Source organism: Prinia subflava, chromosome 1, assembly GCF_021018805.1.
Source record: "Prinia subflava isolate CZ2003 ecotype Zambia chromosome 1, Cam_Psub_1.2, whole genome shotgun sequence".
NCBI classification, from domain to species: Eukaryota; Metazoa; Chordata; class Aves; order Passeriformes; family Cisticolidae; genus Prinia; species Prinia subflava.
In genome coordinates, this window is record NC_086247.1 from 39,446,827 (window position 1) to 39,470,334 (window position 23,508).

Here is a 23,508-nt window from a genome sequence, read left to right on the forward strand (position 1 = left end):
AGGAGCTTGCACATACTGACTGCCTGAATGTCACCCTACATACTTGGTTGAAATCGGCTGCTGTGCCTAAAAAGTTTTTATGAGGAGCCTCTGGATGAGCAAACAAACAAACAAACAAAGACAGGTCAAGTGCAAACATAGAATCCTTGTTTCCCTAGAAAACTGTCTGAAAATGGTCAAGTGTAACACATAGTAATGATTTGCAATTATATGTAGCAAATTTCGTTAAGGAATTTCAAAAAACTTTATAATTAATTCTTTGAATTAGTAGCATGATAGCTGTCCTACATATAAAGTAGAGAGATGTTGAAGTCAAGACAATTTTAAGGAAGTTCAGTGCCAAAACTTGCTGACTGCCAAACAGAGGTAAAATTTCCCTCTGAATGTCACAGGGAGAAAACAGAACTGAGGGCGGAAATAGTGAAAATAACTGAATCACAGAAGGAAAATTAAACAATACCAATTTCTTACTTGAGCTATAATTATTCTCTTGGATAATTTATTAGTAGAACATGTATTAAGCGCAGAATAAAATTATATTCATCCTAATTTTCTGTTCTTTTTTCTTGTATGTGAAGGAATAGTTTACTTTCTTGGTGCAATAATGTTATAACCTTTAGATCCCAGGATTTTAATTTGTCAAAATGTAGAATTTTGCTTCATAAAACACTACCCTTTAGAAAAAATAGCCAAAAGGAACTAATTAGGATTTAACTCTGGCAGTGACCTTGTTGCCTTTAACAGGATGGTAGCTATGTGATTTACATGACTGACTTTAGAAAGTAAAAAGTATTTTACCTGTTTTACTGCTGATCAAGAGAACAATTTTTTCCAGTGCTCCCAAGTCAACAGCATCCATGATAACTAGAAATGACTAAAATAAAATTATTCAGTATTGTAATATAAAACCATGTTATTTAAACATACGGGAAAATTTGAAAACAATATGCTGGAAGTAGAAGAGAGGATTAAAGGGTAAATTTTAAAATACTTTGAGACACAATACCTCATTTGTCTCTTCCTGCTGTACATTCTGTAATGACTGGAGAAGGGATCTGTCCCCTGTGTCACCATGAGTACCATATATACATGCAGTCATATAGACTAAATTTCTCTCATTCAAAATATTTTTTGAAAATACTGTTAGATGATATGTAACCACTGCAATATCAAGCAAAAAGAGACCTGTTAAGACTGTGCCACAGCCTTGCACAGCTATTTGACAGCATGGCGTTCTACAGTCAGATGTAATTAAAATTAAACCACTTGAAAATAATAACAAAACTCAAATTTTTCACAATTTTTTCCTCATCATTGTTTTGCCACCATCTCCCAGATCTGAAATTTGAGAAGTGAGGCTGGATCATCCCAAAACAAAAGTGAAAGGATTGCATTTGGAAGGTTCGATTCTTGGATCACTGTGTCAAAGAGTGGTGGACCTGCCCCACAAGAGTGGACAAGGTAGAAGCTGAGCAGAACACCAGCTCAGGCAGTGCCCTCTCTGACCAGGGTCTGCAGCACCTGCATGAGGCAAGCAGAGCTGCCAACAGTCCCAGAAAACAGTGGAAAAGACCTGGGGTCCATCCTGGTGCTTGATTTGGGGGCAGAAGGAGAAGGGGGCAGAAGGGGAAAGGGCCAGAGAAGGAATGAGAATAAGGCTACAAAGTCCGTGCAGAAGAGCAGGGGCAGAGAGAGAGCGAGAGAAAGATGCACATACGATGTACCTCAGGCATGATCTGACTGGGACATCCTCTGCCCATCATGCCTGGAGGTTCCAGGTGAGTCCAGCCAGGATAGGCCTGTAGACTCATCATGGTCCTGATACACTGGAGTCAAGTAGAGAGGCTATATTCATGAACCTTGGATCAGATCAGAACCTTGTAACCGTGGATAGCACTGGGAGAGTCCATTGTACAAAGGAGGGCAGCTGAGGGAGATTAATGTAGGCAGGCGTTGGAGGGCTAAAATGCCTAACTGGTGGTCTTTGTTCAGGTAGTGCAATCAGATCACAAGTGTAGCAATCAAGCTTTTATCTCTCTAGTGTACTGAACAAATTGGAAAGGGGAAAGATTAAAGGAATCTCTGAAAAGAAATTACATACAACAAGGATAACATATACAAATGGAGTTACAACTCCATTAATTTTATAAAATTCTAATTATTTCATAATATCAAAATGAATTATAGCTCTCTGTTAAATTTATGGGAATAATCAGCTTGAAAGTCGCATAATAGGGGTTTTTTTCACCTTTTCAATAGTTAATTGTTTTGCCTTATAATATAAATTGACCTGAACAGACCTTCGTGTGAGAGGAGGGAGACAGCACCATGTCATCCCTCTGGATTCCTGAGGTTTAAGCATCTCAAAGGAAGGTACAGTAGAGTACAGTCTTATGTATATACTCAGCTGGAGGCCTCTGCTCATCAATACACACAAAGGCACAAGTGTGCACTGCCAGATTTCGAGGGTCTGTACCCTATCAACTGCATTTTGATGTCTTCAATTAGCCATTAGCAAATGCTTCATCACAAACCCAAGCAGATTTTTTACTTTTAAAAAGGAAAATATAACTGAGATAAAATACTAAGGCACTCTGTGAATGACAGAGCTGTATCTGAAATTTAACATCATATGGCTTCTGGTTATGGTGAGTGTGATTAGCTGCTTTCCATTCCAATTAATACAATACAGATTTTGCTTTCAGCTGGGAAAAGGGAGAAAATAAATTAGGTTTAGAAAGCTGTCAGAAAGCATATCTGGTTTTCACAATAAATTGTGAGTAAATTTTTCTGTAAAGATCACTTTTAACTTCACGTGTACCACCTGCTGTGGAGCTGCTTAAAGCGCTCTTGAACATAAATGGCAAAGATTTGGGGGAATCACTGTCCTAGTTTTTTTTTCTTCACTGGTTGCAAATCCCTCCCTGAAGATATCTAAAGCATGGATAGAAAGAAATAAAAACCACAGAAATTAACTATTTCATTTGTTTGTTCTTTTACCTAAACTTATAGGTAATATAATACCTATTCCTTGTTTGTGATTTTTTTTTTGTCTCTTGATTTCAGAATATTTGCAAAGATTAAAAATACTACCAGAAAAAAACAAAAAGGCAAAAAAAGCAAAGAATGGGGAAATTATTCCAAGAGGTCAGTGACAGAGACACAGACAAGGTCATAAGGACTCCAGTCTCACCCCCTCTTTATTATCCATACTGCATCTTTCTCTCCTCATTTCTGTGCCTGCACCTGTGACAGTGATCACTCCTTTGCAAGGGATGCACTCATGGGCTTTATGGTAATCTGAAGGTCCTCTTTGTTTCAGTCTTGTGTACAGGAGATGAAAGCCATCGAGCCCTGTTCTGTACCCATACTGCATAAGTGGTCAAGTGAAAATAACACCTCTAAGCAATATAAAATCTAAAGCCTAGATACAAATTTTAGATTTTCAATTGCAGCCAAAATATGCAAAAAACCCCCCAAAACCTCAGTCTCTGTTACTTCTACTGAGATTATTCACATACTTACTTTTGGGTGCATTCAGAGACCTCATTGAAACGGGGCCAGAAGTTCTAATCCAAGGTGTGTTGGGGTAGTTCATTTTACATCTACTTCAGCTCACTTTAGATGAGCTGACTTATTTTTTACTCACATAATTGATTTCTTTTTCTGCATAAAACCTAGGCCCAAATTATTTGAATATTATCATTACTTGGTCTGTTAATTAAGTTACTAATTGTTCCATCATATGACTGCATTCAGTAAGCATCACATTAGGGAATAGGGTGGATTTTATGTGAAAGGATTTCTTTTATTTTACTTAACCAAGGTGAAAAATGTAAGAATTATTGAACTAATTTTAGGAGACATAAATATTTGTAGTGTATAAAGGTAATAAAGCTGAAGTTTATATGTAGTTTTGAGCCGTTATTTACTGAGAATATTTGTTTGGAATGTGCAAACAAACAACAAAATCACTTAGTGATTATACAATAGTATAATATAATAGTAAATGAGCTATAAAAATCATGATGGTAATGTCAGTATTATGAGCAGCTGAGGACTAAACAAAAAAAGTACAAAATATTACAATATTGCAAGAAAAAGATGTGTCTTTTAATCTGTTCTTTTTAGCTTATAATAATGCTTCTGTGCAACCAAATGAATATTGCATTTCCCACTTTATGGTACAGAAATTAAGAATTTTTAAATTTTGAGTTCTTCATACATTCATACATTTTAAATTCTTATCCAGTCTCTATGAATCATTAAAAAAAGACAATAAAAAATCTGTTTTGAAAAAAGGTTTCTACTGCAATACTAGGACATGTTAACCTCCTGAACCACTCTACTGCTTTGAAGTAGATTTATACCTACCAGAAAGTGCTTCTTTTAATGGCCACTGTATAGGGAATTCAATCCATCTGTCTCCATTAGGAGAAAGGGGAAGGGTTTTATTTATGGTGAGACTAAAGGTATCCAGGGTTGACGCATTCTGTATTTTAAAGTGACAAAGAGACAACTGGGATATGTTGTTTCCCAAACTCTGGAGGCCAAGTCTCACTTTATAAAGCACTCCCAAGTTGCATGGCAAATGTATCTAGGAGTCAACAAAACAATGAGTTAGCATCCAAACAGAGGCATACAGATAAATGCATAGGTAGTTTGCAAGAAGAGAGGAAGTTGGCTGTAAAGGAGTCAGCACAGTCCTGGACTCATTTGCATCAGTCTTGGTGCTAAAAGTCCCATTCATTTCAAATGCAGCAGAACGAGGTTGACTGTAGGCACTTAAGGACATTTTAGCTTTATCCTCTAGGGACATTCATTGTAATTGTTCTATCAAATTCAAATTACATACGACAATGATTTCTAATGTGAATAAGTAATGTTAATGTCATTTAAAATGATATGCATTATTAACTATCACTATTTGTTGGGGAAAAAATACTTGATCATCATGAACTTGAGAAAGCCAGGAATTAAAAATGAAATCTGGCATGCATCTGAAAACTTTAGCTCTGATTTTCTTGAATATTTAAACAATAATAACTCCAATATTTACAGAACAACATGATTATTTCTCTTTAAAAGGAAACGCAAAGAAAATTTAAATATAGGCAAATCTATATATTATTTTACTTCATATGTTATTTGGTTCTCAATCTGATGTTCCACTTTGTTTTCCATGGAAACTGGATTTGACTTGCCGTTGCTTCCATAAAAAACCATAACCATCTTGGATATATTTTCTGACAACTTTTCAAATTCTGATTTTGTTTCTTCTTGATGCTTTGTGAAATAAATCCTCCATCTGCCTTCTGAACAAATAAAACAAGGAAAAAAAAAGGAAAAAAATATTAAGGATGTTTCTGTTGTCATATATTAACAAAGCTGTCTGATATAAAATTTTTAAGACATGCCTTGTTCTACATGGGGAATATTATTTTATAAACATGTCACTTGGGTATTGAGCATCTCCCTAAGTTCACTGCCATTTTTTACTGTTACAAAGGGGTAACTATTGTCAGTACTAGTAAGTATAATGACATATTGTGATGAAAATATTCTCACATTATTATTTCAGAACTGATTAATTAAAAAATCAGTGTAATGACAGAAGCTATACCTGAATTCATTTGCTCTCTTCCTAAAGGCCAGGCAGATGTGCTCCTCCTCTCCTGAACTTCTAATTAAAAAAAAAGATCAAATTAATATTTTTGTAGAACAGTGTCTATATGATAATAAAGGTCTGTGTTAATGTCTAGTGGGGCACTTGACTATTATATCATTTAGATTAAAGATTCAACTAGGAAATGTGATTTTGTTATTCTAAATATCATCCTATTAAATGAACTGTCTCTAGGGCTGACTCTTTACTACGAAAATGGTAGTAACACGAGGATTCAAGTATTTTTTCATTTAAAGCATTTCTGTTTCATTTGTACAGTTTATGCTCTGGATGAATGTGCACTAATTGGCTGTCTTTAATGCCCATTCTAGAGACTGATATTCCTCCCACAGATATTAGCCCCCATTGATTTCATTGGGATTTGGTATAGAGCAAAGATGCTTGTAAACATTAGGTAGTGATCAGAACTGAAAATAAGACTTCTTTTGAGTTCCTAACCAAGACTGGATTTGCCAATTATTGTATAAGGAAACTCACAGGAACACTTGTCCAAATCAATGAAGTCTAGTACAAATAGAACTAAATTTTCCCTTTTTTTTTCAGAGAAGTCCCAACATACAAACTAAACCAAAGCTGAAATGATTTGCTTTTGCACACCAACAATTTTCTCCTTTTTCTTCTGGTTCAAGTGATCAAAAGTTAGAGATCATACAGAAGAGGAAATTGATTGAACTACGATCTTCTTCAGTCTCAAGAGGTTATTGCTGGACAAGTGCCAGCAAATGCCCGAGGAGTTAGGAAGAAAAGAACATGTTTTGTAATCCAAGGACTCATCTTTACTGTCAATTAACTTCCCTGAGAGGCAGGAGAATAAATACATCTGCCTCCGAGGTACATTTCTGTGCTTTGGTGCCCACTGATCCGGTTGGAATGCATTGTGGTTCCTCCCAGCTTGCACACCAGATTGTATTGAAATCCATACTTGGACTGAAACCACGACATGGGGAGGGAGGGAGGGAGGGAGGGAAGAGGGAGAGTGTGCATTCCCTTCCTGTCTTGATAAAGAGCCACAGGCAGTGGGGTCCAGACTGCTCCTCTGTGGCCTGATTACTCACACGGTGTCACTCAAAAGTATCTCCAGTTTCTGGCAAAAGTTGTCCAAACAGTGTAGCATAAAAAATGTAAATTATTCATCTTGAATACAACTGAGATATTTCCCCCACTGCTTAAACAGAGTTTCCCCCCACTTTTTACCTCATTTTCACTTGCCTAGCAAGGAACTGGTATTAGAAGCTTAGAAAATAGTTTGCAAGAGTAGAAGTAAGAGTCAGAATTTGTAAAAAGGAATAGGACTAATTTGTTGACATTTACACCACTGAAAATCTGGAGTAACAAAGCAGATATTATCCTCTGGCAAATAATGGTTATTAAGTGGTACTAAAACACAAAGTGTTCAGACACACTAATTCCCTGTATAATGGCAATGTTCTACTGGAATATTTTAAAACACAGCTTGTTTGTGGAAGCAAATCCTATAGCTGCATTCTCCAGTTTTGGAATGAATTTCTTAGCCAATGATAGTTTGAAGATAGTGTTGACCTGTGGCATCCAGAGTTACTAAGGCAGATCTTTTTCCGTCACGTCTGTCTTTAAGCCATTTTTGAGCCATAAACAATGTTTCTGTGCCTGAAGATGTTGACTCTTTCACAATAATCTTCTCCAGAAGCCAGTCAGAGCCTCTCCCTTTTTCAACAATCATCCTTTGCAGAATACCAATATCTACTGCCTCCACTTGAAAAATATCCACCTGAAAAATTCAGAATCAGAAGCCATATGGAAACAGAACTGTGTAAGTAAATTATCACTGTATTTTGAAATATGAAAGTGTGAAGGAAATCAGGATTTTTAATTAATTTAATAAATATCAACAGAACCAGACATGACGAGTTTAAACATGCTAAATGCCTGCATTAAGAAGTATTTATTCCCTTTGTGGTTCTGCAATTTACAGCTAAACGACCTCTTTGCCCACGCAGATCTATAAGTTGCTTGTGCTCACTTCATGAGAAATGTTCCTTCCCAAACTTGATGTTTAATGATCTACAGGGAATATATTTTAAACATATCTTACTCTCAACAAAATAGATCCCAAGGGCTATTTCAGAAATGAAGTACAGGGAATGTGAAGGGTAGAAATGAGCATCACAGAAGAAATTCTTAGGAAATCTTAGGAAATCTCTCTTTCTTAGGAAAGAATGACAAACTTAGTTCCAGATTTGGATTAACTTGTAGGATTAGTTTTGATATAAGTAATTGAATTTAAGAAAAAATATTAAATAAAACTATGTTGAAGTAAGCTCTGATATTCTCTATCAGTTAAAAAAGCCGAAATATTTTTACAATGTTTAGAACACTGAAGTAAGATTCCTAAAGACAATTGTGATATATCAGACATTCAACACTTTTCACAATATGTGATTCTGGCTTATTGTGTTACAATTATTTCCTGTTTCCTCAGTGTAAAAACAGACATTAAATTCTTGGCACAGAGACTTTCCACATTTTTTGCCTTATAGATTTATGAATTATCATGTTATTTCTACTGGAGCTGATAACTGTTAAAATCTAGAGTTATTTCTGATGGAATTTCCAGCAGGATTTAAAGATGCAAAGATGGTTTGGAAGGGACTAGGTAGCAACAGTGATGAAAACACTTGAGTCCTGAGAAGCCTTGAAGCCTTCTCAATGTAATCCACACTGAAACTGCTCTGCCAGAGCAAGAGGGCAGCAACCCTTAAAGGTTTATGCAGAGATGAAACAGAGAATAGCAGTTCTCTTGCTCCACCAGTCACAGTTTCTTTCCTGGATAGATTTTCCAGCTGAAGAACTGATGAAAGATTTGTGTCACAAAGATGAGCCTAACCAGCTTGCACCTTAATAAGACACAGCATAAGCTCAAATATTGAGCTTAAAATTGCAGATAATATATGACCATCAACATTGAAAAGAATCCCCAGAAACAGAAAAAATGTAAATTTGTTCAACTTTTGTTTCTCATTTTTCATTAATATCTGTATGTGTGAATTTGAAGGTGTGTGTGTTTGTGAACCACACCTTTAACAGTGTCCTAAAAATTATTATTATTATTACTGATTACTCCCTAACTTCTAGGCAGAAACATCATATTAGTAAAAAACTGCTATAATGTACTGTCCAATCATCACATCTGCCTTATCACTCTTAAGTTATCATGTGAAATGGGAAAATGAGACAATGATATTAAGGAAAAAATCTGAAAGAGGCACTTGAATAGCTATATTTCACAAGGAGTCAAGGTTATCATTGGCTTAGTGAATTTAACAGCAGAGCAAATACATTGGAAAGGATGAAATTCTAGATAGAGTGCAGAACTGCAGGAAAAGAGGCTCCTCTTCACGTTTTCCTTAGTTAAATCAAAAAAAATAAGGTTTAGTGTCAACACAACCATTTTATTTTATTACCTATTGGACTAATTTGATGATTGAATACTGTTTATTTGAACTCTTAATTTACCTTAATTGTGATATTAATTTGATCACTCCTTTATCCCAGGTTTAATTGGATTGGTACAGTTATACCATCATGCCTGAACAAAATGAATTTGTTACACATATTAAATAAAATGTTTTAAAAATACACACAGTTAGGAGATGACTGAAAAACACAGACTGAAGTAAGAAACATACAGACCCTCGTGTCTGTCAGTAGTAAAATATTTTAAGTTCACAAAATGTGAAAATTTATCCTAAAGTCACTGCTAGTTCTTGCAAATGATTATGCTTATATTAATGCATGACAGTCAAGGTTTAACCCCAGGTAGTATCCAAGCCCCACAGAGCTGCTCGCTCGTCTCCTTACCAGCAAGATCAAGGAGAGAATGAGAATGGTAAAAGCTAGAAAATTTGTGGGTTAAGATAAAGTTTTATAGAGAAAGCAACAGCCATGCACACAAGCAGAGCAAAACCAGGAATGAATTCAGTGCTTCCCATGGGCAGGCACTATGGTTCAGCCACCCCCAGGAGAGCACGGCCCCAGCACTTGTAGCGGTGACTTAGGAAGACAAACACCATCACTCCAAATGTCTCTCCTTCCTCCTTCTTCCCCCCACTTTATACACAGACCATGATGCCATAGGGTCTGGAATATCCCTGTGGTCAGTTGGGGTCACCTGTCCTGGCTGTGTCTCCTCCCACCCTCCCAGCACCCCCAGGCTCCTCACCAACGTGGCAGCACAAAAAGCAGAGAAGGCCTTGGCTCTGTGTGAGCCCTGCTGAGCAATAACAAAAACACCTCTGTATTATCAGCCCTGTGTTCAGCACAAATCCAAAACACAGCCCCACACCAGCCACTGGGAAGAAAATTAATCCTACCCCAGGTGAAACAAGCACAATTATTTTATGGGAAATACATACGAAATCTCTTTTCAGATTCTTGTTAGAATAATTTCTTTTTAAGAGAAAAGAGTTTTCCAGAGAATGACTAATTTAGTGGCATGGTCATCAGCATCTCCCAAAAAATCTGTAGCCAGTGGTCCACTCTTGGAAAGGAGAGTTAGGAATATAGGAAAACTACAGACAATATTCTGCTGGCTTCTACACTTGTGCTGTCTCCAGAAGGGTAGTTGGGTCTGACTTGCACCAAGTTTGATGGTTAACAAACTTTTTGTACTTATTAATTTAATGATTTAATAAAGCACATGCTGCCCACTTAAAAAGGGGCAGCATGTGCTATGGGTTACCTATGACCTGGAGGATACAGCCACAGATAAAAGCAAATTAGTATATATAGTTAACACACAAAAGGCTTTCCAATTCCTTTTTCCTGTGAAAATAAGTATATTTTGAAGGAATAAACATTTGTGAAAACTTTGATGTTTGGTTTGTGTTAGACACACTACTCTATCATTTATCTATGTGCCATTTTAGCAAGCTTGCTTTACGGAATGTAAAATCTCAGAAATCCATGGTCAAATCTGCAGACTATTCAAACATCTAATAAACTGCAAGTTAAGGAACTATTAAATAGACTAGAAATTGTGTCATTGGGGGTAAATTCACGGACAAAATTACATTTTCTCTTTATGTGTACATTTGAAAATCTACACAGTGTAATGAGCTTTAGTGTAGTCAAGAGACCAAAAAAGAACAGAGAAAGAGCAGCAACTCTAATTGTTAGAGCTAAAAACAATTGGCTAGAGATAATTTATTTGCTAAATTTAATTCACTTTTCTTCTCTCAAGCTGTCTGCAAACAGAGAGATTATGACATATATTTCATTTTAATTTCATGAAATTCAATTATTATTATTTATTTAGCTAACATTTTTGTAGATTCACCTGAGACCATGGATTAGGCATAAAATTTCCTAAATACTCAAGTTGTTGACAATTCTTGTATGTCACATGATATTCTTTTATTTAACTTACAAATGGGGACCTTCTAAATTACTGGAGGGTTACTTCTTCTATAAAAAGAGAAAGAGAGAGGAAAGAAACACACAGAAGATAAGAAAACCTACAGAATATGAAGTTTATCATTCTCCCCTAGGGAAAAATATGTTAATTGTTTTTTAGTTACTACTAGCAAATTAGGTTTGAATGGAGAAAAGTCACCTCAAATATTGATAATCATACATATTGTCCAATTCAGCAGAGCTTATATTGAATTTTCTCAGAATAGCATTAAAGCAATTTGTATGTATGTACAGCCCACTAAATTTTCTTAATTAACATTGCCTGGAGAAAGAAAGATATTCTCCCAGTCTGAGCAATTGAGATTGACAATGGTAAAGCCATACATCCTCTGTGACCCAGAAGAGCTGCCCTAGCAAAACCAGAATTGGTACTTTTCATACTTCTTGGCTAAGGAAATAAGGACTAAAAAATTTCTTTATAACAATAATTCCAGCAATCCTTTCAGCATATTTAAAGTTTGGGGTTTTTTCTTAACTCCTTTTCAGATTTTCTTCAAATGTTTCTTTCTTTTCCTAGGACCCATGTTTTGAGCCTTTTCTTTGAATGTATGACCCAGTTTATTATGACTTTATTCAGTATGCTTCTGTGCCAATGCTGGCAACATATCACTGTCTGCAGCGGCTGCAATAGCTCTTGTAACAGAAGAAGCATTTGAAGAGTCACTGTGCAATATTTACCTTTATAAATGCCAATCATTTTACAGGCTTAGTATTGAGACTTGATGGTTGGTTAATGACAATATTCCCAGAAGAACTGAAAATGGCAAGTCAAGACACACCATATGCTTCATTTCATCAACCTGTATGCACAAGTGATTTCCCATACTGCTAATGTTAGTATCATTTTAATAGGCTTTTATTGGAAAAAGTGTCAGACTGTCTAGATAAAGGACCTTTCCTATTAAGCTTAAGGAACCTATTGATTTGCTGCCTGATTATTTTGATCTCATTTGTTAATCTGGACAAACTCCACTGAAAACAAAGAAGTTTTAACACAGGTAGGCAAAATAAAGGCCTCCTGTAACGCTGAGCCCAGTCAGAAACAGTGTGTGAACATTCCTGGAAAAGGAGAATAAAGAGAAAAATTACTTTTGCCCCTTCAGACTGTGGTCTTATGGGCTTTTCCAGTTGTGCTGAACAGAACCTCTCCACCCTGTCCCTATTGCTTGTCACATCACTACCTTCTCTTAGACGGCTGTAATAATCTTTTTAGTTGTGCCAGGATAACCACAGAATCAGCACCACCCAAATTTTGTTGAGATAGACCACGTGAAAAAGCCCAAATCTCTAATGATATTAACTGCTTAAACTAAATAAACATTTAGACAGAGCAAATTTATGTCACTGTGCCAGCAGACGTCAGAGGTGGAAGTATTGGGTGGTAAGCAGCATTGATGACAGGCACTGGTAGCAGTACTGCCTTGGCTCAGCTCAGTGGAAGGATGAACTCTGCCTCTGACTGTGCCCTCACTGCCTTGTAATGTTCTGTACAAATGCTTCTTTAAAAATAGGGTTTTCCGTACATCTAACAAAGCCAAGCTTGAACTTCCTTCTAGACTCACATTTCTGCAGGCATACTTTCGTATTATGTTAAATTCTCAGCTATATATTCATTGAAAATTTTTATCTCTGCATGAAAAAAGTAACATAGATTATAATACATGTATCATTAGAGGTTTCTGATAACCCACATTTATCAGAGTTTATCAATCTTCAACAAGATTAGTGAAGAATCAGTGAAAGAATAGGGGTAGTAAAAAACCCAAATATATTTGCTGTGCATTGATATTATGTTAATAAGCTTTGTATAACTGGAAAAAATCTTTTTGAAACAAGATTTCTATGCACAAAACAGCAGCAGGAGTAAGAAAGAATAGTGGAGTCTTGTAATGATCAGTAGCTATGACCATTCTAGTCTTTAACTATTCAAAGACATTTCAATCAGACTTTAGGTAAAATATATTTAATAAAATGCAAAAGGACTTCTACATAGATCACCATCATCAGTCACATACAAAGCTGTAATCATAAATTATATCAAACAAAAGAGATTTGAAAATCAAACCAAAACAACAACAAAACACAAACAAAAGAGAGTCATCACTTTGGACAGATTCAATCCCGTCTGATGCAGCCTGATTGTTGGACTGATTTAATAATAGTCTCAGTATGAGATGTGGTTTAACAGGCAAAAAAATAGGATGAAAGTAATTTTCTTCAGTAATTTTCTTCAACTTCAGTAATGCATATTATTGTATAATATTTTGATGAAGACACTATAATCAAATATAATAACAGGATAATAAAATGTCTAACTTGTACGTCTCCAAGTGTAGCTGTAAAAACAGAATGTTTTCAAGCACAGTTCATTGCAGTGAGGCCAGTTAACAAGCTTATGCTCTTTAGTATTTCCATGATTTATCTGGAAGAAAACAAGATTGTAGAGATTATGCAAATACAATCTCCAGTTATGACACTTGAAAAAGTAGGGTGTTAAATTGAAGAGTGCTCTGAAAAGATTTGTGAGAGTTAATAAATCACTGGAAAGCCTTCCTTTCAGTGAATCAAGCAGAATAATCTATTTAACTTGTAAAAGGCATACTGATTTTCTTATTGTCATAAATACTGTCAAAGGCACTAGAAATTAGGTGTAAGAGAGCTATCCAAACTAGCATTCAAAAGTGTGACACAATTCAATTCCTAGAAGTTAAAGTTTGACAAATTTAGACAGAAAACAGTGTGAATCTCATATTCAGAAGAAAAGTATCCTTAAGCTTTGAAACAACTTTTCAGCTAGATTTAAACTTCATCACTGGTAGCCATTCATTTGGAATTAAATATATTTTCTAAACTATTTAACTTGAGCTGAATTTAATTTAGTTCTTGCTGCATTGAGAAAATGATTGAATATTTTTTTTCCTGAAAAATGCACACCTGTATTAACCATAACTATTTTAATATTTTTTATAAATCAAGTTAATAAATTTAGCTACATTTTATTTTAAAATTACCTTGTTTATCAAAATCCTGAAATGAACAGGGCATAAAATTCACTTACCCAGCTTGGCCTATGTAAAGTAAGTCTATATAATAAGACAATTTCCTGCAAATAAAGCAGCAGGTACTCTCTGAGGATAACTAATTTCATTTTAAGATACATGTCCAAATGAAGAGAGAAGATAACCATCGCTCCCTTTCTGCCGCAGATGCTTAAGCCATCATGTTAGAACAAATGTGTATAATACTGGCAAGTAAAACTGAGATGCATTTCAGCTTTAGGAATGTCACTTACATGATTTATTTTTAAGATCTATGTAGAAAGAATGAAGTACTCCCCTCTTGCAGTTAATTTTAGCATTAATTAATTTTGCCCAGGTTTTAGTTTTTTGCAATAAAATTTACATGTTTGCTCACCCTCTAAGAACATGTCAGGAAACCAAAATAAATTATTCACACTGCTCTAAACATTGGCCAGTCCTGTAAAGGCAAGCTGGGTGATTGCAATAGGACGTTCTGATTCTGTCCCTTATAAATCTCTCATTGACTGTAACCACTGACTGGGAAATCCTGGAGGTATTGATGAGAACTGCATGCAGCTCAGGTATTTGCCACTGTCTCCTAGGATTTTATAAAGCTTCAGTAATGTTCTTTCTTTCTGCCTTTCTCCTCTCATTTTCTGACAACCTTCACAGGTGACATTCCATATTTTCCTAGTTCCCATCTGATTAATCCTTCTGCTCTATGGATTTAAACATGGTGTAACCAAAAGCAGCGGTCAAGGCGAGCCGCTCCAGTGCTGGCACAATCGGCAGCTGAACACTGCAGTGTGGTACACAGGGGATCCTCCCAAAGGAGCCTCAGGGCTAGCAGACAGAGCTCCCCAGCAGCCTGCAGCTCGTGCCACAGGGCTTCTGCAGGGCCAGAAGCGGTGGTGTCCAAGCTCCCAGTACAGAAAAAGCCCTGAGGGAGTGCAAGCAACCAGGAGTGCCACAAACAGAGCTGGCAAAGGCTGAGGGAAAGGTTGAGGTACTTACTGCCATCTTTGCCTCAGTCTCTTAAGTAAGATCAGCTGATCTTCCAGCCCCCTGAGATGTAAAGCAGAGACAGGGAACAGAATGAAGCCCTCACAATCAAAGGGGAAAGAACCAGCAACCTGCTACAGCATACAGACACACATATGGGCTGGATGGGATTCACCTAAGGGTACCTAGGGAGCTCCCAGAAATGCTCACCAAGCCTCTTCTTTCACAAGCAGTCCCAGCTCACCTGGAAATTGACTGGAAATTAGCAAATGTAACATCCATCTACAAGAAGGGTCAGAAAGAGGATCCAGGGAACTACAGGCCTGACCTAGGTGCCAGGGAAGGTCATGGCTAAGATGGCCTTGAGTACCATCACACCACACACAAGACAATCAGGGGATCAGGCTCAGCCAGCATGGCTTTATGAAGGGCAGGTCCTGCTTGACAACATGATCTTCTATGACAGAGTAACCTGCTTAGTGAATAAAGGAAAGGCTGTGAAAATTGTTTAGCTGGACTTTAAGAAAACCTTTGATACAATTTCCCACAACATTGCCCTTAGAAAATGGCTGCTCATGGCTTTGATGGGTGTACTCTTCTCCGGTAAAACCTGGCTGGAGGGCCAGGCCCAGAGAGTGGTGGTGAGTGGAATTAAATCCAGCTGGTGGCTGGTCGCTACTGGTGTTCCCCAGGGCTCAGCACCAGGGCCAGTCCCATTTAGTATCTTTATTGATGATTTGGATGAGGAGATCAAGGGCACCCTCAGTCAGTTTGCAGACACCACCGAGTCAGGTGGGAGTTTGATCTGTTGGAGGGCAGAAAGGCCCTGCAAAGGGATCTGGACAGGCTGGGTCAATGGGCTGAGGCCAACTGCATGAGGTACAGTGAGGCCAAGTGCCAGGTCTTGCACTTGGCTCTCAAAAACCCCATGCAATGCTTCAGGACTGGGCAAAAGCGACTGGAAAACTGCCTGGTGGAAAAAGACCCAGAGGCTCTGGTTGACAGCTGCTGAACCTGAGCCAGCTCTGCCCAGGTGGCCAAGGCAGCCAAAGGCATCCTGGCCTGCACCAGCAATAGTGTGACCAGCAGGGCAGTGATTATCACCCTGTACTCGGCACTGATGAGGCTTCACCTTGAATCCCATGTTCAGTTTTGGGCCCATCTCTAGAAGAAAGACACTGAGGTGCTGGAGCAAGTCCAGAGAATAGCAATGAAGCTGGTGAAGGGTCTGGAGCAGAAATCCTATGAGGAGAAGCTGACAGAACTGGGGGCGCCTAGCCTGGAGAATAGGAGGCTCAGTGGAGACCTGATTGCTTTTTACAACTGCCTGAAAGGAGGGAGGTTGGTGGGGGAGGTTGGTTGCAAACAGGTTGGTCTCTTCTTGTGGGTAACAAGCCACAGCAATAAGAGGAAATCACTTTGAGTTGCACCTGGGGAGGTTTAGATTGGATAGTTGGAAAAAATTCTTCAGTAAAATTGTTGTCAAGCATTGGAACAGGCTGCCCAGGGAAACAGGTAGTCATGGTTCTGTCAGGGACATGGTTCAGTAGTGGATTTAACAGTGCTGGATCAAATGGTTGGACTTGATCTTGAAGGTCTCTTCCAACCTAAACAATTCTATGATTCTATGATGACCAGACACCAAATCTAGTATTCATTTCTGTATAATAGTCACTTGGCCAACAGCCTACCGCTTTGATTAATACATTTGGATCAATGACATTTGGCAACTATTTACTCATGTCAGGCATGCTTTCCATAAGACAAGGTTTATCTGCAGTCACAAAATAGCAGCCCTGTCAATGTGGTGGGATGGGGACTTTACTGGTTTCCTTGTTGCAACCTCAGGACACTGCCCCACATTCTGATTCTTCTTAGTGTATCCTGGCGCACGTGGACTTTTTCCCCAAAGAATTTTTTTTTTAATTGTCAGTGCTTAATCTGTGAGTGTGAGTACTGAAACTGAACACCAACAGTCACCTCTCACTGAAAATTTTTGTATGTGCTGCAGTTACCATGGCACCAACCTGAGCAGTTGATGTCTAAATATAGGGCAGGATAAAGAATATATCTTTTCAAATACTAATAGAATGAAGAAAAATTTTCAGAGAATTTAGTGTTTCCATAATGTGGAGTACTTAAAATACTGGCCAATTTCATAAAATCTAGGTTAAAATACTTAAATATTAGACATAACATATTCAGCGTACTTTACTGGTCTTGATGGATCTAAACTGAAAAAATCCCACATTCTCAAAGAGGAATTTTTTTTGATAACTCACAGCCAAATGACAGAGCACACAGCAAGTCTATCTAAACCATATAAAGAAGCATCAAGAATTACATTTGCTGAGAAGCATTGCATGTCAGAAGCAACATGGAAATACTGCAAGGATTTTTACACAACTGGGCCCTGGTTTTCACAGAACATCTGCACTGAGTATACTTGGTTCAAGAAACTGCTCACAAGCAGGTGACATCTATCAGGCTTCAACTGACTCACAAAGCATGAATAAATACTATTAGGATTTCATGAAAGCTGAACTGCATGAAGAGTGTGCTGAGATTGGATTGTCTGTCCTCACAGCTTTTAGGAGAACATCAAACAAGGCATCAATGTCATAGTAATTTGAAAGACTGTGGTTCTTGCAGGACAAGTCCTCACACTCATTTTTATGAGTACGTCACCAGAAGCTCAGCTCTCAACGGTGACAGCACTGCACTCTCAGGAGTGAGCTACAGGGCCCTACTGGTGAATTAATAATATCATGCACATTACTTTATCTCCAAGTTCTCTGATGCTCTTACAGGTGTAAGGACTTTGGAAAGGCAACATTTCAGACATAAGATGCTAATTCACTCTTTTATTATCATGTAACTTAGGTAATGAAAATAAAAAACCTGTTAAATGAGAGAAGAATATCTCCAATCCACTGTAAACTTTGCTGAATATTTAAACATTTCTATGTATTTCTGAATAGTTAAACTGTTGCTTGTAACAGCCCTGACATTCTGTGAGACTAACACCATATTTTGATGTGATTTCCAACAGAAACACTGTTCCAGTTCACTAGCTGTTACTGTATAGTCAGGGGAAAAATTATTGCAAGGAAAAGCACATTTTAAAATGTCAGAACAACTGTTAAGATTCCAAATGCAAATTCTGCCTCTTATACTCCAAATCCCCTAAAACACCAAGTGCAGAATCTCTGACTGCAGGGGTGCTTGGCACAATATGTGATTGGGTTGGTATAGAAAGAGACATTCTACACTTGAGAGTCTTTTTGGAGATTACTTTTAAAGGGAAGAAAACATTGGGAAATTTCCAAAACATATAATGAAAAAATACTGCTGCATAGGCAGGAGCCTTTGTTGCAGAATAATTTTATACTTTCCAATTAACCAAATACCTTTATTTTCACTGAACAAAGAGTGAATCAAGACTTTTGTGTGTTTATTACTTATCTACAAGTAATTTCTTTTCAGAGCTGTGCTGATATTTACATTTTGAAATATTAGGATACTGTATTATATTCACACACTGCTTCTATAAAATGTCAAATAAATAATGAAGAGATGGCTCCCTGCCAGATCTGCATCTTACTCTGTAAAAGAGAAAAGTTCTGAGCTAAACTGAAGTAGATGCAAATACTATAAATGTACTCTTCAGGTTACAAATCTTTGTGGTTCACTTCTCCTTTCTTAGTCAACATTTCTAGATGCACATGCCTGGTCTCTCTTCATTAAAAACTACCAGTCTAGAAACCAGATTGCCCACTTCTGGGACTATGATTTAAGGGAAAATACAGTAAAACTTATATTAAACTAACTTTACTTCATGAGGACAAAAGGACCGCAGCTCTAAAATTCAGTTAAATCAGCTTATCATCAAACCATAATCTGAACTTCAGCATTAGGGAAGACAAATGTGACTTTATCAAAACTGAGTAGCCTTATCCACAGTATTTAATCCCTTACAAATAAAGATTTAAACTCTCCAACATTTCTTATGAATCAGTATCTCAGATAGGTGAAATCCAGTAATATAATACCCACTTTCAATTCCCACTGAATTGATGAGGCTAGGGATAGTTAGGAGCTGAGCTCCCCCTAATCACACATATCATGTCTCTGCTTTGGCTATCAGTTTAGGCTGATTTGGAAGCCTGCATCCTTAAAGAAACTCTCCTTATTTTTTTTTAGCAGCCAATACCAACAGAAAAAAATAACTTACTGGTTGCAAGACACTGGTGGACTTTTTTAGTCAAAGTTTCTAAACTTTGACTATTCCAACCCAAATTTTCTGTAACAGATTTCTCTGTTTCAGAGTCTTTATAAAATTGTTTCAATCCTCAAATATGTTTTCAAAAAAGAGCCAGAATAAATACAAGCAATTTGGTCATTCCATGTTTAAAATATCTTGTGGTCTTTTCAGCTGAGAATTTCACTCCTTCTGTCCAGAGGTTCTGACAGGCACAAAGTTTTATGTCAAAGATATGTGTTTTGCTGTAAATCTACCCATGTTTCTGCAGCACATTCAGTACCTAAATTCCCTCCAATTTCTGTTTATGCTGACTATCCATCAAGGAAATGCATCTCTGGCAGCAATATTGGACTTTGACTGGTCTATGTCTATGAGCTACAAGACTCACTCCTGCATAGTGAATGAGAGACCCTCCTGGTACTCCTAAGAAAATTATGGAGGGTAGTGTCTGACAGTCTGGAGAGAGACCAAGAGCCAGACTGAAGGGCAGACAGTAAAAATCAGGGAAAGGTGCCATAGTGTGATGAATGGCATGGGCAGAAAAGAGGTATTAAAATTTGAATATAAAATTGAATATAAAAGCACTTGATATAGTCACTTTATTAGCTGTCAGTATTGCAAGTATCAGCTGCATAAGGATTGGTATTTCCCACATAGGGCAAAGATATTGACAGACACATTTCATCACTGAGTCTTGTAAACTGGACTTTGTAGACTTCCCCATTCCCACTAAATCCGCATTAATTGAGCTGGGTTCTAAAAGCGAAAAAATATCTTGCAGAACTTATATGTATACCTTTCCTTTAGTGAAATTTTCATCTCCATTTCTAATTAACTTTCTTCTGCCAGTATCTCCCAAGGAGCCTTGCAGCATGACACACACATCTGCATCTGTTCCTGACCCAGGGGTAGCTCCCGTAGTGATGTAGAGTACATAGATTTTCACTGTGGGGAAAAAGAGATCAAAGATTTACCAAACCTAAACCAGCTAAAACATATGTTATTTAATAAATTAATTCTATTATATTTTCATTTTTCATCCTATCTGGAGTAATCAGAAGATCAAAATACATTGTAATGCTTGGAAAAGCACATAGATGCTTTGTAATTAGAATTTAAGAGCAACTATTAAAAACAATAATAATCTAAATAATTTGAGTGGGCCTGAAACACAGGCAGAAGAAAAAAATTAAAAATAAACACGTAACAAATTGGTATAAAAGCATGTAAATATTACTCTATCACATCTTGTATGCATTTAAATACACAACACTCCAATAAAAAAGTTCCTAGGCTATGGAAGATACTAAATCACTCAACAAAGACATCTGTGCTCAGAGCCTCAGGGAGTTCAAACGAAGCTGGACTCTGTCAGGAAGAAAGCAACTTTAGCATTTCCTCTGGATCATGGTCCAGCCAGTGGCTGTTCACTGTGCACAGTACAGCTGGAGTTACTGGCCTCAGGAGAGGAGATGACACGTGAGCAAACACACAGTGTGAACACACAGCCCCTCAGCTGAGCACCCCTTGAAAGGCTGCTTATGTAGAATACCTGTTTGGACTCCCAGAGAAGTGCAGAACACACTGGTGGATATGGCCCCTAAAATAAGAAAGAGATCACACCCCCAAAACATTCAATTGAAAAGGAGAGAGAAATGTGGGGAGAGGTAAAGAAAAAATACCTGTCCTCATGTTAGATGCTTCTCAGAAAAAGGAGCAGCATTTTTAAAGATTTAAATATCTGTGTTTGTCCAGAAAGAAGTAAATCTAAGAAGTATTTAAAAGCACCTTACCAGTCAATTTCCCATCAATGCTTTCTCAAATTCATATTCAAGAAGCTTCTGACTAAGCTGCTTTGTTTGATACTAACTTTGAAAGCACAGCAAAAGAGGCAAGAATATACAGATTACTTCTGTGCTTGATCTAAACCCTTAACTTCTGGAGTAGCCTCGGACATTATCATGGTAGAATATTCATTTAGGATAAGAGCTCTTCCATTCTTCTCTAGCTTTGGTTATAGAACCTCATAAGAAACACAGAACAAACTAAAAATATCCAGTCATGAGGGGACCGAGGCACAACTCTGATGGAGCTCGATGACATGCAACTGCTAGGTCACAGAAAAAGAATGCCTGCAATTCCAGGAACACAAGAGATCTGTTTGGGGTGGGGGAGCATGGATCTCCTTGTCTGAAATTACTGTACAAGAGTTATTTCCTCTCCATTTCCCTTACTCAGTCTGTGAGAGAACCAGATCTTATTATTGAGTGAAAACTAAACTCTGAGTACTGTTCAAAACTCTTTTAATAGTTTCAGTGCCATATGCTTGCTCTTTTATGTGTCACAAACTGATACCAATCAGATGAGTGCATAATGATCAGTTTTAGGATCTAAAATGCTAGTTTTAAACACTGGAGTAGACTAGACCTAGTCATGCACCAGGCAGAAATGAACAGAAAATATCTGCTAAATCCTTTGGACTGCTCTGAAAATTGGACATTGTCAGTGACCAAATCTCTCCTAGGATTTCCAATTTTTGACACACCTGCTGGAAAAGGAGACCCAGCTGTGAGAACTGGAAGCTCAGCCACTCTTCCTCCTTCTTCATCGGCAAAGTTACGCCAAAATGGGAATTCTAGAACATTTTTAGTTTCTCTGTGTTGAAGCTTTATCTTAGCAAAGACATAAAAAGAAATAACTTCAGCATCTGTTACACTTTATTGCAAACTATAGCTAAAGACAAACTATTAAACAGCTATGACACATCATCTCAAAATTTAAAAATAAGAGGAAATTTTTTTTTCTAAAATGTTTTTGAAAACATCCTTTTAGATGAGAAAGAATAAATATCTTTCCCAATTAAGGGTAATTAAAATGTTTTCAACATTACTTCTGCAGAGATTGTAGTGAAGGAAAAAAATTTGAAATTGTTCAAAAAGTTTCCTTTACATAACCTATTCATCCAGCATATGGAAGAAAAAAAAGTGTTGATATGGGCACATTTCAGCTTGTGAGAAATGTCAGTATGCCTCAATATTTTTCAGTGAAGAATATTTTCTTATTCTAAATAACAGGAGAAAGAAAAAGAAGGGAAAAACTGAAATACAGAAATTAAGAATGCTTTTTGACATGTATATATATCAGTGCATCTGTATCACCTGAAAATACAGGCTTTAATACTAAGTAATTTCCAATGTCTATGAAATTCTGTTTATAAATAAGAAAATGGTGATCCTGAGCTAAGTAGCTTATTCTTTCTGTAAGAAAACATATTTTAATAATGAGATATCTTACACTATGGTATTACCAGCTCCACTGAGATAAATTCTTATTTTCTAAACTATTTAAAACTAGACCTGACAACATATTTGAAAATACTTTGTAGGAAGTAACCCTCCTTTGAAAAGGGCACATACAATTCACTCATTCAATTCTTTGTGACCTAAACTTACTAAAATGTCCAAACTTTTAAGCCACTAAGCAAAACCAGCTTTGGCTAGGAATTGTCACTGGGAGGTGGTAGCATTATTTTGTCTTCAAAAGACTCTTAGTATTTTTCATTATGACAGACAAACTGAAAAGAGTTTTTTAAAAGCACTGTGAAGTATTATGCCAGCACAATTTTCCTTTCATAATAATATCCACATTCCTGAACAGTTTATTGAAACTCAGATTTCATTTACTGTGTTTTATTTCTTCAAGGAGTGAAAGAAGCAAAATGAATGTTAGCTATTACATGCTGCAGAAATAAGACATACCTTAATTAAATTTGTTCTAGGCATTATTTTATAATGATTTCAATTTTCTCAAAAAATCAGGATTACTATTTTATAATTATGACTATAAGAATGAAGTCTGAATCTAAATATGGAATTCAACCAACTACACCTGCATTTATTTTTGATAGAAGGGGGAAATCTCAGACTCTCTGGAGGTGCAATCTTGTAAAATCAAAACAAAATAGCACAGAAATGACCATGCTGATTCTAACCAGCAGTGTAAATACACTGCTAAGCTGTCTTTAATAACAGATATTACCCACAACCTGCTATACCAACCTATTTATTTCATACAAGGACTCAGCC

General features: G+C 36.9%; 1 protein-coding gene across 11 annotated transcripts in view; it reads right to left on the bottom strand.

Moving 5' to 3' along the window:
- Positions 1 to 23,508, bottom strand: part of RP1 (RP1 axonemal microtubule associated) — a 219,289-nt gene that overhangs the window by 11,722 nt on the left and 184,059 nt on the right. For 7 of the 11 annotated variants that reach the window (XM_063394047.1, XM_063394058.1, XM_063394010.1 and 4 more), the window contains 8 exons: positions 21,969 to 22,095; positions 20,220 to 20,368; positions 7,226 to 7,433; positions 5,624 to 5,683; positions 5,137 to 5,315; positions 4,375 to 4,597; positions 1,007 to 1,161; positions 799 to 874 (listed from right to left, as the gene is read on the bottom strand). In XM_063394047.1, the coding sequence (XP_063250117.1) occupies positions 799 to 874; positions 1,007 to 1,161; positions 4,375 to 4,597; positions 5,137 to 5,315; positions 5,624 to 5,683; positions 7,226 to 7,433; positions 20,220 to 20,368; positions 21,969 to 22,095 (1,177 nt within the window). Of the gene's footprint in view, positions 1 to 798; positions 875 to 1,006; positions 1,162 to 4,374; positions 4,598 to 5,136; positions 5,316 to 5,623; positions 5,684 to 7,225; positions 7,434 to 13,084; positions 13,560 to 15,171; positions 15,223 to 20,219; positions 20,369 to 21,968; positions 22,096 to 23,508 lie in introns of those variants that run through there. The other 4 variants (XR_010079946.1, XM_063394093.1, XM_063394084.1 and 1 more) reach the window with 4 other exon arrangements.